This window comes from Megascapheus bottae, chromosome 26, assembly GCF_031878675.1.
Source record: "Megascapheus bottae isolate mThoBot1 chromosome 26, mThoBot2.hap1, whole genome shotgun sequence".
In the NCBI taxonomy this organism is placed as follows: Eukaryota; Metazoa; Chordata; class Mammalia; order Rodentia; family Geomyidae; genus Megascapheus; species Megascapheus bottae.
In genome coordinates, this window is record NC_143534.1 from 17,997,437 (window position 1) to 18,009,770 (window position 12,334).

Below are 12,334 nucleotides of genomic sequence, written 5' to 3' on the forward strand. Positions count from 1 at the left end.
ATACCTGAAATTCTGGATTCTTTAATGTTTGCTTAAACACTGATGTTTCTCACTTTCATCTAGAAAACATCTGGAACCCTACCAAACCACTACATTTCACATCTGGATTTATAAATACTACATTTAACTAACATCAAGATCCTTGATGAATAGATATATCTTAAGCTATTTATTAGTCTACATATATGTACATTCTGATTATATAGCATACGTATACAAATGTTTCTTACAATGCAATGTACATTCTTTATAATAATTATCATAAAGTATATATAAAGAAAACAATTCTAATCACACTCATTTCTTTTCTTATTTTTTCTTTCTTTTGGGGCTTTTCTTTCCTGGGGCTTCAATACAGGGCCTAGGCATTGTCCTGAGCTTTTTGTAAGCAAGGCTTGTTCTCTGCTACTTGGGCCACAGTTCCACTTCTGCCTTTTGTGGTCATTAACCAGACATTCAAGAGTCTCACAGACTTTCCTGCTCGAGCTAGCTCTAAACCAGTATTTTCAGATCTCCGCCTCCTGAGCCATTACAATTACAGGCTTGAGCCACCAGCACACAGCTGCTGCTTCTTTTTCAATAGAATGAGGGTTTAAATTCAGAATCCTATTCCACTTAGCCAGCCTGAGTTTGTTTTTCAGACAGAGCCTCACATTTTCGCCCAGGACTGACTTGATGTTAGACTGCCATGCTCCTACTCCACCTGCTGCATAGCTAGGATTACATGATCCCTTTCAAGTACAAAGGAAACCAAAAAGTTAGCATTCATGAGTAAAACTAGTCCAAATGAAAGAAGAATGCAACTGGGAATGAAAACTCTAGCTGAATTCTGCTACTATTCAATAGTGTAATCTTTAGTATTTTATAGAGGCTTTCTCTAGTAAGTGGAATGTATACAGAATATTAAAAATGGGAAATAGGGCCAGGAGTTTGGCCTAGTGATAGAGCGCTTGAGGACCCGGGTTCGATTCCTTGGTACCACATACGTAGAAAAAAGCCAGAAGTGGTGCTGAGGCTCAAGAGCTCTAGCCTTGAGAAAGTTTAAGGATAGTGCTCAGGCCCTGAGCTCAAGCCAAGGACTGCCAAAAAAAGGGGGGGTGGGGGGGAGGAAGGAATGATGGGAAAAAACTTTTATATCTTATAGCTCCAAGTATTACTGTCAGAAACCAATAATAATGTAAGCTAAATGCCGACGTAAATTTCCCCTAAAACACACCCAAATAATTATTTCCTTAATATCTCACTGCCTTATTAACATTTATCCTTATAGACGAATATTTTGATTATTTGCCTAGAATCTTTAATAAAAACAGTAAAAACCGTTTTGATTCCTCTGTATTTTCTATGCTGCAATACACTAAATGTTAGCAAGACAAATTTCTTTGAAATGACTATAGCTTATTTAAAATAAAATTTTTTTAAAAAACCTCACACTGCACGTGAAAGGGTGTCAATGTGTGGGAATTAAGGCACCATTTATCATGTAACCCTTCTATTAATTACAATAAAAAATATATTTAAAAAAAGATGAAGAAAATATCCTAAATATGTTATTTCTTAGTGAGAACTCTAAACAAATTAATCAACTGATTGTTAATGATGATTAAAACTTAATCACTGTTAATGCTATCCCTACAATGACTACTAAAAGGTCAAAATTTAATGAGTTTTGCTTTTCATATATTAGTAAACTGTGATGATACAATAATATGTATGTAATACATGAGTAATATTTTAAATAATATGCAAGTAATATGCTAAGCAATACATCAAATCTTTTCTATATAAACAAACTACCAATTTTTATTGGAATGAAGCCAATGCTTCATTTGCTTTTGCAAATTATGATGGAAATGTTTTGGTTTCAATTAAAAGAATTGGTAATAACCTCGGAGAAAAAAAAAACCTCACACTAGGTGCCAGTGGCTCATGTCTGAAATCCTAGCTACTTAGGAGGCTGAGATTTGAGGATTGCACTTCAAAGCCAGTCTGGGCACTAAAGTCCATGAGACTCATCTCCAATTAACTACCAGAAAACCAGAAGTGGTGCTATAGCTCAAGTGGTAGAGCTATGGCCTTGAACTAAAGAGCTCAGGGACAATGCCCAGAACAGAGTTCAAGTTCCATGATGGACAAAAAAAAAAGCTCATTTAGAAAATTAAAACATTTTTAAAAAAACCCTATGTAAAAATTTTAAGCTTACTGTCTATACCATTAAACTAAAATTAAGATATCAAGCTAAGATTCAGTGTCTTCAGGTCCTACTAAACAAAACTAAAACCAATATAATCAATTAAAAACCCAACTAAACCTCTAGAAACTACAAATCAGAAAGTACCATAACCAAGCAAATGTATTCTTTGTTATACTGTCTTTAATTTCCTCTCACACCACCCATGTGGTCTGGAGCCACTCAGTCCATCAATCACTGTTCAAATCCTTTAAAAATTTCACATGTAAATGTGCTTTAACTAAGTAAATGTAACAGCAAGGAAATCACACATTCTTTTTTTTTTTTTTTGCCAATCCTGGGCTTGAGCCCAGGGCCTGAACACTGTCCTTGGACTTTCTCAAGGCTAGCACTCTACCACTTGAGCCTCAGCACCATTTCCAGCTTTTTTCTATGTATGTGGTACCGAGGAATCGAACCCTGGTCTTCATGCATGCTAGGCAAGCACTTTAACCACTAGGCCAAACTCCCGGCCCAATCACACTGTCTTTCTGAAGATTAAAAACAAGCAAACAAAAGCCTTTATATATTGTTTAGATAAGAAGAGAAGTCAGCATGAGACAAAAGGTACTTATGGGTAAACATACATAAACACACACATACACACACACACACACAGAGTCTATATGTGGGTAATAATACAAAATAATTTTTCCCATACTTTCACATTCTAATTCATAGACCAATTAGTCTAAAATATCTTCAAATGTAATTAAAAGTAAACTCTCATACAACCCTGCACATTCCCTAAATACAAGCAAAAAGTAATCTCTATCATTTGTTAACTGCTATGAATTCACACATAACTCCACAAGCCCTGGAAAAAAGCACACTAAAGTAGTGTTGTTGTCTATCCTCCTCTCAACCAGAAAATGAGCAGCTACAGTGAAACAGATCTAAAATCCGCATAAATCCAGATCCATTGGAAAGACTTGATTTTAGGTGACTTCTTAAATATTAAGTATACTGAAGACAAGAAACAAAAGTCAAAAGAACTAACAGAGAAACAGTTTATCCTAAAGAGAGATGACTACAGAATTTAGGTCATTATTGATGTTTACAAAATGACACATGAGGGCTGGGATGTAGCTCAGTGGCAAAGTGCTTGCCTAGCAAGTGCAAATCCTGGCCTCTATTCCCAGTACCAAAGAAAAAAACACAAAAAAAAATAGTTTAAAAAAAAAAGTGGGAGTGGGGGAGAGTAGAGGCTGGAGTTTGGCCTAGTGGTAGAGTGCTTGCCTAGCTCAAGCCCAGGACTAGCAAAACAACAAAAACAAAAACAACCCGCCAAAATGACACATGAACACCAAAAAAATTTCACAAACCTCAAAATTAGCTAATTATATTCTAGGTATGTTTTTTCTTTTTCACAAGGGTAGGCATTTTTTTCTAAGTTGCTGAATAATATAGTGATAAAATTATATACATATATTTAGAAATGAAAAGGCAGAAGTATAACTTCTTTTCTGAACCAATTTTGGAAATCAAGTACTTAAGTTTTTAAGCATTCAATAGAAAAAGAAAGACAGGGCATTTAAAACAAATTTGTAACAGTAGTCTGTAAGTGAAATGAGTTAATTAATAGCTATTTCAAGTTTCAGTATATTTTCAATATAGCCTATTCATCAGTTTAAAATTCTGCCCCAAGCTTAGTAAAATATATATTAAACAAATATTTTATATAAAATAGTTATTAAAGGAAATCCATCAAGTAGGAAAACACTTCTGATATATTTACTATTTAAAATCTTTGAGAATACAAATTAGTTCTTAGTTCAAGCAAACATAACACCAAAAAATCTTTACCTTGACACCATGACCCACATCATCCAAAACTGTGTAGTCAATAGGTTTCCGAATATATCGTACAGGGCGCTCCATATTTGCAGGTGCTATTATTTTGTGAGTTCTTGATGTATTCTTATTTGTTGTCAAAATACCAATCTCTCTTCGAGCCACTTTCTCTTTATGAATATCCACAGTCTGTTTTTTAAATGTGAAGAAAGCAAGAAAGTATTATTTAGCATGGCACACTATGCAATGTCCATATATATTGAACTATGGAACTGTACCACTTGGAAATTTTCCAGTGAATATTTTTTTTTCCAGTGAATATTTTATCTTTCCCTTCAAAGTTAATTCCCGCAAAGCTCAAAGCAGGAAATACTTAAAGATAATTTAGAACACTAATTTATTGGATTTTGATCCAAAGGTAACAACCAGGAAAGCAATTTGTTTCCTAAAAACTTGGGAGTATACAGGAGGGAGGAGTCCTGCTTTAAAAGTCCTGCTTACATTTTATTTAGTGGACATGAACACAAAACACACACACACACACACACACTTGCCAGGCAAGTGTTCTACCACTCTGAGCCATGTCCACAGCCCTTCTTCAGTTTCTTTTCAGGTTATGGTCATGTATTTGGCTCAAACCAATTTACTTATGGCCTCTCCTGTAGCTGGAATGACAGGGACATTTACTAAGCCCAACTTCTTGGTTGAGATGGGGTCTTGTTAACTTTTTCCCAGATTTTTACTCAAACCATAATCCTCCCAGTTTCCAGCTTACAAGCACTTCTGTATATCTTCTGAGAAGTTGTATTAACTTCCTTTGCTCTGAATGTTTAAACAGTAAGCAGCCTTAGAAAATAGTGTCTCCTCAGACAGCTAAAAGCAGCTTGGCTTACTGTTCCTATAACAGAGATAAATGTGCCTCTTAAAGACAAAGGTGGAAAAGGTTTGTTTATTGCCCATCATAAAAGATCTGCTTCTCTAAACCTGCAAGCCTTCTCCTATAATTCACTCAACAATGCACAGGCATCAATTGTCTGTCTCTCTTTGCAGTACTCAATGGAAACTGAGACTGTTACTAGTGCAATTACTGACACTGTGGCTACTATAATGTCATGAGAGATGATATCCTTTGTTACTGACTATGAGTCTCGGGTCTTCTAACAAAATCCATGAAACTAGGACCAGGAGTACAGCCTAGTGATTAGAGTGCTTGCCTAGCATGCACGGAGACCGGGGTTCGATCCTCAGCACCAAATACATAGAAAAGCCGGAAGTGGGTGTGGCTCAAGTGGTAAGAGCACTAGCCCTGAGGGAGAAAAAAAGCCCAAGGATAGTGCTCAGGCCCTGAGTTCAGTCCCTAGGACTGGCAAAAAAAAAAAAAAAAATCCATGAAATTAGCCAGGCATGATGGCCCAGGCCTATAATCCTAGCTATTCAGAAGGCTGAGATCTGAGGATCTCAGTTCAAAGCCAGCTCGGGCACTAAAAAGTCTGTGAGATGCTTATCTCCAATTAATTACCAGAAAACCAGAAGTGGCACCACAGGTCAAGGGGTAGGGCAGTAGTCTTGAGCTGAAGAGTTCAGGGACAGTGCCCAGGATCCCCACAACTAACCCCCCCCCAAAAAAAAATCCATGAAATTGGGCTAAGGTTAACCTATGCATTTATAAAGGTGAAATCTGCAACTACTCACAATTTTTGCGTTTTGGCAATGATACAAGAGGGAGGGAACCTGGGAGAAAAACATGGGAAGGGTATCATTGTTCAAGAAGCAATGTACCCACTACCTGATGAATGTAACTGCAACCCTGCTTTACTTCACCTCAACAATAAAATACAATTGGAAAAGAAAAAAGGAAAAAAAAAATGATGACAAGACCAAACTCTCTAATAATGGAAGGAAAGGCTGATTAATGAATTCAGAAAAACTTGTGAGAATTATTCAATGTTCCTTCCTTTTATTGCTTACTAATGAGGTTAAATTAACAGAGACTGTTAGGCTAAATACCAAGAAGTAGGTAGATTCAGACAGCAGCCTGAACAATTTCCTGGTACTGCCAACTATCTGCCAGAAGGAAGATGTTCTTCATCAAGCTGACAGTCTCAATCAAAGGCCTGCCCCATGAACAACTTGAATTAAAATTTGTAGGAGAGGGAGGCACATAAGATCCTGCTTCATTTCAGACGATAGTTACAGAGGCATGTATCCATACTGAAGGTGGAAAGGAGAAATTTCTGTGCCTACTTTGGGTAGAATCAGACAAATCTTTGTGGCTAGTTTTCTTGTAAGATGATAAAAGCTTGTTAAAGAATGACAAAACTAGTTATCTTAGTGCCAACAACTTTTTCAGCAGACTATCTAACCAACATTGTCCTCATGAACTAAACAAGTCAAAGCCTCAGTTATTTTGGTAGTAGGTCCTATCTGGTAAGATAAAGCATTGACCCTCTAGGAAAACTTTCTCTTAGACAAACCCAACCCTACTAAACACTGACTAGTTTAAGGACTTTACAGTGGAGATTAAAATGCTGATGGTGATTCACGAGGATCAAGGTTCAAAGCCAGCCAGGGCACAAAAGGACCTGAGACTCTTAACTCCAATTAACCTCTAGAAAATGGGAAATGGGGCTTGCCTCAGGGGTAGGAGTAGCCTTTAGCTGAAGAGCTCAGGGATGGTGCCCAGGTTCAAGCCCCATGACCCACCCACCCCCCCCCTCAAAAAAAAAAATCTGTGAGACTCTTTTTTTTTTTTTTTTTTTTTTTTTTGCCAGTCGTGGGCTTGAGCTCAGGGCCTGAGCACTATCCTTGGACTTTCTCAAGGCTAGAGCTCTACCACTTGAGCCTTAGCACCATTTCTGGCTTTTTTCTATGTATATGGTACCGAGGAATTGAACCGGGTCTTCATGCATGCTAGGTAAGCACTCTATCACTAGGCCAAACTCCCGGCCCTCTGTGAGACTCTTATCTACAATTAACCTAGGTACAAAAATTTATGAAACTCTTAACTCCAATTAACCACCAGAAAATCAGAGTGACAGCTTAAGAGTTCAGGGACAGCATCCAGGCCCTGAGTTCCAGCCCCAGGACAAGCACCCAGAAGAAAAAGGACAAAGATTTTAAGAGGTATTACCTTGTCAGTGAAGCAATAGTCCACATTAAGGTGGGCACCTAAAATTAATAATGCCACTATGCAAGTCAACCTAAGAACACAAGACTCATTGTCCTTGCAAAAAAACCAAAGTAGCTATAGCTGTTAACTTGATATGTACAATCAAGAATGGCTTATAACAATAAGGTTATCACACAATAAATTAGTCTATGGATGTACCAAAATCATCCCAACTTTTATTTAGCCAATCACAATGCAACTATCACACCATTCAAAAATGAGAGGAAATGACCTTTATTCAATATTGCTGAGGTATTCCTAGCATTCCCCATAACTCAACCTCAAGTACTTCAAATAAAAAGATGGCTGGGGATGATTTTGGACTTTTTTTATATTTTTATTTTAATTTGAAGTTTCCAAGGAAGACCAGGCGCTGGTGGCTGACACCTGTAATCCTAGCTACTTTTGGAGGCTGAGATCTAAGGACCATGGTTCAAAGCCAGCGCGGGTATGAAAGTCCGTGAGACTCTTATCTCCAATTAACCACCAGAAAACCGGGAGTAGAGCTGTGGCTCAAGGGGTACAGTGGCAGCCTTGAGCTGAAGAACTCAGGGCCAGCACCCAGGCCAAGTTCAAGCCTCATGACCAATCCCCCAACCGCCCCCAAAAAAGGAAGAGTTTCAATTTGTGTATACTTGTCATATAAATCACTTGAAAATGTATAAAAACGTACGAAGATCAAGAACAAGAGAAAGAAGAATAAGTAGCAGTAGTAATAATAGTTGTTGTTGCTCCAAGTAAGACCAAAGATGAAACATATCTATGTTAGGTAATTTTAGCAAACATTTAGGATACTAGGGGGATACGTTACCTGCTTTAAGCAGCAATCTCTGAAGAAATAATTTCATGATTAGAACCTCAGACAAGAGGAAGCACCTTATAAATAACGATAGTAAAGGTCACCATCTGATAAGATCAAACTGTGGGATAAAGTCTGCAGGGCTCAGACTGTTACCACTGCTACCATTCTATCATACCAGACATAATGACAAATCTATCTCAAAGAGAAAACACAAAATAAAAAGACTGCTCCTGGGACTGGGGAATGTGCTTAGAACTCTTGCCTTGCATGCATGAAGCACTGGGTTCCATTTCTCAGTAACACATAACAGAAAAAGCTGGAAGCTGTGCTACAGCTCAAGTGGTAGAGTGTTAGCTTTGAACAGAAAGATGCTCAGGGACAGTGGTAACCCTGAGTTTAAGCCCCGGGACTGGCCAAAAGAAAAAAGGAAAAGGAAAAAGAAAGACTGTGCACCCAATAAAAAAGATACCACCTCATCCCGAACTGGTAAACACTGCAAAATGTCATATTGCAAACTACTAGCTGAATGGCCACATCAAACCTTTAACTTTCCCCTTCTAATAGTCAGTGGTACATTACTGCTGACACTTCCTCAAGGTGCCTACAAACATATCACACTAATGCTGAAAGAATCTTCTTAATACTCAACAACAAAAAATAAAACCTAACTCCAAAAAATGGGCAAAGGAGGGCTGTGAGTACAACTGTTATAGGTACATAGGCTTCTCCTTGCACCACGCTTTGGGATGCTAATGATTCTCAGCATCACATTAAATACACATTCCTCAATACTCAGTAGATACTACATTGGAAATAACCAATTTGGGGATCTCTCTAAAACAAGGCTTGTAGGAAAAATTAGCAGAAAATTAACAAGGTAGTCATGTGTATTCTGAGGCAGTTATTCCTACAATGGAAGTCATCCAATTTGGTGGGAAATGTGCTCCAGACATTAACTGAAGGAATTAATGACATCACCTTGGCCCTACAAACATTCTCAGCAGACAGAATTGTTTTAGTTGACAGAAAAGCTCTAACACTTCATTCTTGCAAAACAAGGCCAAATCTGAGAAATATATCCTACAGTGCCTAGATTAAACCCTTAGGCCAACTTGAAAGTCAAGACAAAAATTTAAAAGAGAAAGCCAGATGGCTAAGACTGATTCTAAAAGTTCTGTACGTTTTGTTTTGTTTTTTTTTTCCAGCTATCTGGGTCTCAAGTCCTGGGGAGTATAATTGAGGTCAACACTGAAGTTTGGCCTCATCCTGCTATCCTGTGGATAGTAACCTCAATTAATGGTCATATAAGACAAGTAGGTCTAGTCCAAACCTTTACTGTCAGGATTAATTAGTGAAGCTGCATAACCAAATGAACTATTACTAGCTAAGAAAGTACAGAAAGTAAGAATCAATCTTGTTGGAAGACAATTATATTTAGATCACTCATTTCAGATATTGAATTTCATTCCATTCTACTTGGTTAAAACGTTTATATAAGAAACAGACTTGAGGGGCTAGGAGTTTGGCCTAGTGTTAGAGTGCTTGCCCAGCATATACAAAGACCCAGGTTTGATTCCTCAGTACCACATACATAGAAAAAGCTGGAAGTGATGCTGTGGCTCAAGTATAGAGCTCTGGCCTTGAGAAAACCCAAGGACAGTGCTCAAGTCCTGAGTTCAAGCTAGGACTGGAAAAGAAAAAAAGAACGAACAAGAGGGGGGGGGAGGGAGGGAGGGAGAGAGGGAGGGAGGGAGGGAGGGGGGGAAGGAGGGAAAGAAAAGAGTCTTGAAGTATAGAAATAATGTATCCTAAAGAGCAAAGAACAGGTTTGTTTATTGTCAAGTATAATAAAGATGTCATTTTCCTCCAGGTTAAAGATCTTACCACTCACTATTAACTACTGAAGTCTATGTTCCTATACTAGAAGTACTCTCCTATAACAGACTAGATTCCATTACAGGAGATAGATCACCAAAAAATTACTCAGTTCTCTTTACATTCCTCTGCAGAGCTGAGAGTCTGGCAAATGAGCACATTCTGCTATTCTCAAGAGTAAAGTCCTATGTTTCATATTCCATGAGTCTCTATTAACTTTTATCTGCAATCTTCAAAATTGTAGGAGGGCAGGCTGGGAGTTTGGCCGAGTGGTAGAATGCTTGCCTACAGCATGCATGAAGACCCATATTTGATTCCTTGGTACCACATACACAGAAAAAAGGCAAAAGTGGTGCTGTGGCTCAAGTGGTAGAGCTCTAGCCTTGAGAAAACCCAAAGACAGTGCTCATGCCCTGAGCCCAAGCCCAGGATTGGCAAAAAAAAAAAAAAAAGAGTAGGAGGCTACTTGTCTGCATAAGACAAAATCTGAGATGCCTTAGTCCTTAAAACAATTGTTTTTTGGGGGCCGGGAGTTTGGCCTAGTGGTTAAAGCGCTTGCCTAGCATGCATGAAGACCCGGGTTCGATTCCTTGGTACCACATACATAGAAAAAAGCCAGAAGTGGTGCTGAGGCTCAAGTGGTAGAGCTCTAGCCTTGAGAAAGTCCAAGGACAGTGCTCAGGCCCTGAGCTCAAGCCCAGGACTGGCAAAAAAATAATAATAATAATAATTGTTTTTTTTATAAAAACAATATATTTTATTGTACTAGATTATCATCATTAATTGAAGTAAGATCATGTGATATCCAGTGTATATTAAAATTTCACCAAACATTCCTAAAATGTTTTACCTATGCTTAAATCTTGCATTTGTTCATTGCATCTCATTTTTCTGTATTATGTAGAAGAAATCTCATGGTCCGTTTTGTTTTTTTTTTCAATTTTTTTTAATTTCTTTCCTATTTTTTTAATATATTTTTTATTGTAATTAATAGAAGGGTTACATGATATTTGCCAGATAAATGGTGCCTTAATTCCCACACATTGATACCCTTTCACATGTCATGGTCCCCATTTCCCTTTCCCCCTTCCCCACCCAAAACAATTGTTTTTATAATGAAACAAAAGTGATTTCTGACCACCTTTCCTCATTATTTTTGATGATCATCAAATATCGTCACTGCTGTCAATATAAAAGCTACTGGGGATGTGGCTTAGTCATGGAGTGCTAGCCTTGAGCAAACAAGCTAAGGGACAGTGCCCAGGCTTTGAATTAAAGCACTCATACACACACACATACACACACACAAACTGTATTTTTCAAAATGTCTTCTTTTTAACTCTCTAGGACCTTGAGTTCAAACTCTAGTATTACCCACAGACTCCCACACACAAACTTGAAAGTTTCTTCTGACTCACCAATGTCCTAATTACAACCTGTCCAACAATACACAATACTCCTTATGACAGGACACCACATGAAGTAAGCATGGGAAAGGCAACAGGTTTGGAATATTTGTATTGTAACAATGTGCATATGTTCACCAAGTGACAGTTGTTTCAGTAAGAGTAATTCTTTCTTTCTTCATTGTTGTTGTTGTTGTTGTTGGTCATAGAACTTGAACTCTGGGCCTGGGCATTGCCCCTGATCTCTTCAGCGCAAGGCTACCACCCTTGAGCCATAGCGACACTTCCAGTTTTCTCTCTACTTCTGGAGAGAAGAGTCTCATGTACTTTAGTGCCCAAGCTGGCTTTGAATTGCCATCCTCAGATTTCAGCCTCCTGAGAAGCTAGGTTTACAGACCTGAGCCACCACGCCTGGCCATGAATCTTCTAAAAATAAACCAACCTAGACTATACACAACATGGATCCATTTTACAGACAGCAAGATAAAAATTAAACAAGAAATGATTTTAAAATTATGGACAAGAAAAATAACACATTTCCTTCAGGGTTTAGAGAAAAGTAAGCAGGCAGGAAGTACAGAACTGCTTACTTTTTAGTTTTTAATGGTGAATTCACAGAATCTTGGGATTTTAGTGCCTATACAGGCATTAAGTTTAAAAGGGGGGGAGGAATTATTGCTAGGGCATGGCTGCTTGTGCTGTAATCCTAGCTATAAAGGAGGCTTGAGCTTTGAGGATTGAGATGTTTTGTAGGCAGATCAGGCAGAAAATCCATGAGATTTATTTCCAATTAACCACCAAAAAGCCAAAAGTAGAGCTGTGGCCTAAGTGTGATAGAGTGCTAGCTTTGAACAAAAAAAAAAAGCTCAGGGATAATGCCCAGCCTAGGAGTTCAACATCCAGGTCTGGCACAAAAAGGAAGAAAGGAGAAACAAGGGGGGGAGATGTGTGTGTTCTCCTTTCTTTCCCTTGCTATTTTAAAAAGGAAAAGAGCGCATATGCCTCTTTTAAGGATCTTCCAGGAAAATGTCATATCAAAGACTGGGGAGAAGGCAAGA

The 12,334-nt window shown here is 38.1% G+C and overlaps 1 protein-coding gene across 16 annotated transcripts in view; it reads right to left on the bottom strand.

Annotated features, from left to right (window-relative positions):
• The window catches only part of Abi1 (abl interactor 1), a 65,660-nt gene that overhangs the window by 26,785 nt on the left and 26,541 nt on the right, over nucleotides 1–12,334 (bottom strand). For all 16 annotated transcript variants that reach the window (XM_090319048.1, XM_090319050.1, XM_090319044.1 and 13 more), the window contains exon 3: nucleotides 4,037–4,213. In XM_090319048.1, the coding sequence (XP_090175174.1) occupies nucleotides 4,037–4,213 (177 nt within the window). The remainder of the gene's footprint in view (nucleotides 1–4,036; nucleotides 4,214–12,334) is intronic.